Source organism: Dacryopinax primogenitus, assembly GCF_000292625.1.
Source record: "Dacryopinax primogenitus strain DJM-731 SS1 chromosome Unknown DACRYscaffold_13, whole genome shotgun sequence".
Lineage (NCBI taxonomy): Eukaryota > Fungi > Basidiomycota > Dacrymycetes > Dacrymycetales > Dacrymycetaceae > Dacryopinax > Dacryopinax primogenitus.
In genome coordinates this window covers 1,074,460-1,079,320 of record NW_024467210.1, presented here as the reverse complement: position 1 = coordinate 1,079,320, position 4,861 = coordinate 1,074,460, and the positions used below count along the sequence as shown (strand labels likewise).

Sequence of the window (4,861 nt, the reverse complement as noted above, 5' to 3'; positions counted from 1 at the left end):
CTGTCTCTTCAGACTTGGTCTCTTAGGATCATCCACAGGTACCTATACTGTAGATAGGTCTTAGTCATCAGGTCTACTCCACTTCCTTGTTGCCTGCTTAGACTCTTGGCACTCTTAGGTGAGCAGACTTAGTCAGCCTGTGTTGCCCTAACAGGTTGCCGCCCATTCAGATTTGCATGCATGCTTCTGCCCCTATCTGGGAGTGCAGAAGTACAGAGGCCATGCATAATGGTGCCCTTAGCATGCACTATGTACCTTTGATGCACTGCCATTGCACCTGCATCTTCAGTAATGCAGATGCAATGCCTGAACATGAGGTGAACTTGTGTTTTCCAGCAGGTGGTTTGGTTGGCACCTATTGTTGTGATGTGAGTTTAGCTGGGTTGGGGGTTACTATTGGCTGCTGAGTAGCCAGTAGTCTGAGATGAATTCAAGTGAGTTGTAGAGAGTACAGCTGGTCTGTGATAAGTGTCCAGAAATGCTCAAGGAGTAGTTCAAACCAGACAAACTATCATTAATTGGCCAACACCCTGACATTTGGATTGGACCTAAGAAGAGAGTTTCAGCTGCCTTGGACTGGGCTTTCACCTCCATGCTCATCATCTGATCCCCCCTGAGCTCATTGCCTCCTACCTTTTTTTGCCAACATCAACCTTCTACCAATAACATGTCATACTGACAAACAACCTTAAGCAAGTGTTGTGTTATTGGGTTGTTTAGGCTCTGTACTAACCTCTTACTACAGGTCCAATTATCCACTATCAATTATGACAGAGAGTCATACAGGGTGTCCAAGCCCAGCATTGCTCATTCAGGTGGCTTATGCCAAGCAGAAGGGGCTTGGTGAGCAGTACAGGCCACCTTTGAAATGTTTGTACTGACACAATACTAGGTTTTGGTGCGATGCTTCTGGCCTGGAGACAGCAGCACCCTGAGCTAGTGTCCAGTGGGGTAGCTCAGGGTGCTTGTGCTCACATTGACAGACTTGGATGCACCTGCATTACTCAAGCTGCCCTCCCTAATCAGGAGAGCCTGATACCTGACTCTGGTGTTCCCATTAAGTCAACTGCATACACCCAGGACCTTGTGGAACCTGTTGGCATCCCAGTCACTGTCACTGTGGCACTCCAAGTGCCTGCTGATCATGCAGACTCTGAACATTGCACCTGCATCACTGAAGATTTGAAGCTGTCTCCTTGCCTCTGGGGGAGCACTGGAGCCTGCCTGAGGGGCTCCCAATCCAATTCTACACCAGCCTACTCAGCCAGCAATGGTTCTGTTTCCCCTCCAAATTCCCCCCAGACTGCCATCTCCCATTCCAACCACACAGCGGCTGCTGTGCCAGGATCCCTTGTGATGATGGCCTCCACTGAGTGCCCAGCTCATGCACCCAGCCTTGGCACCATTTGCAGATTGGGTACTGTCAACCATGAGCTCGCTGATTGCTCAGAGGACAAATTTGCCTCCTGCATACCATGGAACCTTGCATACACTGAATTCATCCTCTCTGCTGGATGCTCATCCAGCAAGCGATGACAAAGCAGTCCCCTTGTATTGCTGTCATGAGGTGCTGCCTCCCTGCTACATGCCTCCTTGCAAATGACTCAAGCTACCTCTGAACCTCTCATGCTCATCTTTGCCTATGCCATCCACATCCTCTTCCTTGCCTCCTTCACCTTGTCTGATGGCCTTGGACAAGGCCACCCTCTGAGCAGTTGCCAAAGCACAGGCTGCCAGAGATGTCTCAGCTGAGTTAGAGAGGAGGTACCAGCTTGTAGGAGGCTGTCTAGTGCATGCATAACCTTATGTCCTTTTGCTCCATCTACACCTAATGTGTTGTGTACAGCGTACCTCTGATGCATCTCAATCAGATCTCATAGGCATCTTTCCTCTACTCAGTGTTAATATGCACCGGTTCAAATGGCAAATGATGAATATGCATGTTTTCCTTCATGTGAGCAATGCTGGAAGCAGGTTCCCCAAACAGGCACTCACTAGAACCATTGAATGTGGTGATCTAATGCCTTTTCTGCAATGTATCCATCATGAGGACATTCAGCCTATATCTGTAGATCATCAGTGTGAATTTGCACAAGTTATGCTGAATTTGTGCAGGTTATGGGGGACTTACTTGACAGAAGGTTGAGAATAAATATTGTTGCAATGGGCACAAAAATACACAAATCCAGCCACACCAATATCGGATCATTCCGCCTTCTTGTTGCAGTTTGCATCAGGACAAGTGAAGTAGGTGTAATTGCGTGAGGACAACACATTGATGAACCCATGCACTTTGACCACCTTGGGAATGGAATGGGTGCTGAGACTGAGCTTGTCAATCTTGTTGATCATTACAAGAGAAGCATGGGTGATGAGAGATGGGTCTGGCATGCTATCTGCACTCCAGGTGCTGGTAATGAGGTGCATTGTCTTGTCCACATTGATGGGATCATCAAACCTATGATAGTTACTCTTCAGACCAATCTGCACAAGTTAAAGTACTTACCAATTCATCAGGGCAATGTGCACAGCATTCTTGTGACTGTACATGATGATTGTCTGGTCATTCTGGCTCTTCAAGCACACTGAGCCATGAAATCAATCAACTAGCACATTTTTAATCATCACAACACACCCCTCTTGACTGACAAAGGCATTGAGGAAACCATTGAATGCAACAAATCAAACTGCTTGATTTGAATTGTCCACAATGTATACATCAATGTGGTCAACATTTAACTTGTGCTGCTGTCCTGTCTGTGATTTATTAGCACTCAGAACATGTGCAAATAATGATAACATACTGCATCAGTCACAGTTGTCATCCCTTTGATGGGTTGTCCCATGCAAAGGATAATGCCCACAATATCTGTGAACAGGAGTGAATATTTGCCTACAAATAAATTTGCATGACTTACCAACATGTTGGTTGGCATCAATCTTCTCCAGCACATTCAAATGGTGGAAATCAAAGTAAATCTTTGGAATGAGTCCATTATCCACAATGTTCCAAACACATGCACATTCAGTATGCAGTTGAAGTTGCCACCAGTTGTTAGCTCTCATATACTTGAGTTTGGCTTCTTCCAAAGCCAATCCCTCGAAGGCATAGACCTGATTCCAGTTAGAAGCTTGAATGAAGTCATGCAAATTGCTGTACCTTGCCAGTCTCCAAATCTCCAGCCCAATGTGCAGCATCTCCCCAGGCCATGGTGTCAATCTCAGCCTAATGAACAATCAGCAAACAGACTAGCAGAGGAACAGAATCACATGCAGTTTCATCATGCAAAGTCATGCAGCAGGAATACATCATCAGCTTTGATCTGTACATAGTGCTCTCAAGAGGGTGAAGGCAAGACAACCATCCATAGATATACCAACTTGTGCAAGTTAGAAAACATCAGAGTAATACTAAACACACTCACTCTCTTCCACTGATAAGTCCAATATTGTGCAGAGCTATGTAAACAGGAGGGCCAGCAGTCAGCAGTCAGGTGCCTGCATTGTGTGGCACTCTGGTGTAGTGCCCATAAGCAGTCTCAGCCTTGTCCTTGACAGTTTTGCTGGGAACCAGAACCTTGTGCTGCTTGATTTCACCCTGCACTGCATTGATCCTGCATGGGTATGGAATGGGATGTTGCCCAGTAAAGCCATATGTGAGATGAAGGTTACTGCCAAGGGCGCCTTAGTTTTCTTCGAAAGGGAGGAACAGCTGCTTCAGTTTCCCAATCAGCACAGATTCAGCTCATAGATACATGTACCCATTGATAATCACAATACTAAAAACAAATCACATGTTGGTCTTGTGCAAGTTGGAAGAATACATACCTTGTCCTCTTGTGATCCATATACATCTGACTATAGCTGGCAATCTGAATAACCAAAAAGTCAGGCAGACTGTCCTGCTCAATATTGTGCATGACATCTCAGCCAGCCACAACCTTCACACAAGCTTCACTGTCACTGATCAAGATCCTGCACAAGTTAAATGAGCACAAGTGAAACAAGTGACTTGTATGCACACACATCCACCTCTTACACCTGTGCTTCTCTCCATCCAACTCCGGCATTTCCTCAGTGGTGAGTACTTGCAAAACACTGATAAAGTTGTCAGGCCAGCCATGAGTCATAGTGGTGCAAGCTCCTCAAGTCAACAGCTTAGTGGAATCTACTCCACTTAAATCACACAACATCTCGGATCATTGTTGGTTGATGGTCAGGAGCTGAGACAATGCCGGAGGGGAATGGCTCTCATCAAGACTATGCGTCATCCCGCGCGGTTTGCTTCCGTTCCCGAGCATGGGCCCCTATCTTGCACTTGCCCAGGGCATGCACGGAGCAGTTGACTATAATATAATAGGAATCCCAAGGTCTCACAGCGCAGAGCGCCCTGACACGCGGTGAATGGAGGCAATAATATACTTCCGTGCATAGCGGCCAGCCCAAGAGCGGCTACCGTGGTAGCTTGTCGCCCAGGAGATTCGTACGTTAGCTACACTTATCTTGAGCACGATGGGTCAATACTGGATGATCATCCACATCGACAGAGAGATTCAATCAGGCCATCTCGGAAAGCTCGGGGAGTTCTTTTACCACAGTTGTACGCACGAAACTCTGACAGAACTACTGCAACCCCTTCGTCCTCTTCCGTCGATGCCGATCATTCCCAGCACTGAACTCCTCAGCTCTTCTCGGTGCAATATTCAGCTCAAATGAATATGTTGTACCTATGCTAACCACCAGCACAGCGGCCGTGAGCGCGGATTGTCAAAATTCCCACCGGAGATGATCATTGAGATCGCATCACACATCCGCTCTCCTGGCGATCTCATCTGCTTCGCTGCAACCTGTCATCACCTGT

At 46.9% G+C, this 4,861-nt stretch overlaps 1 protein-coding gene across 1 annotated transcript; it reads right to left on the bottom strand.

Annotated features, from left to right (window-relative positions):
- Window positions 1-2,735: 2,735 nt before the first annotated feature.
- Window positions 2,736-3,211, bottom strand: DACRYDRAFT_109206 (uncharacterized protein; the record flags this gene model as incomplete). Its single annotated transcript, XM_040768839.1, has 4 exons — window positions 2,736-2,753; window positions 2,805-2,869; window positions 2,919-3,114; window positions 3,161-3,211. 4 exons carry the CDS (start codon window positions 3,209-3,211, stop codon window positions 2,736-2,738), a joined length of 330 nt encoding a protein of 109 aa, XP_040627385.1.
- Between the last annotated feature and the right edge of the window lie 1,650 nt (window positions 3,212-4,861).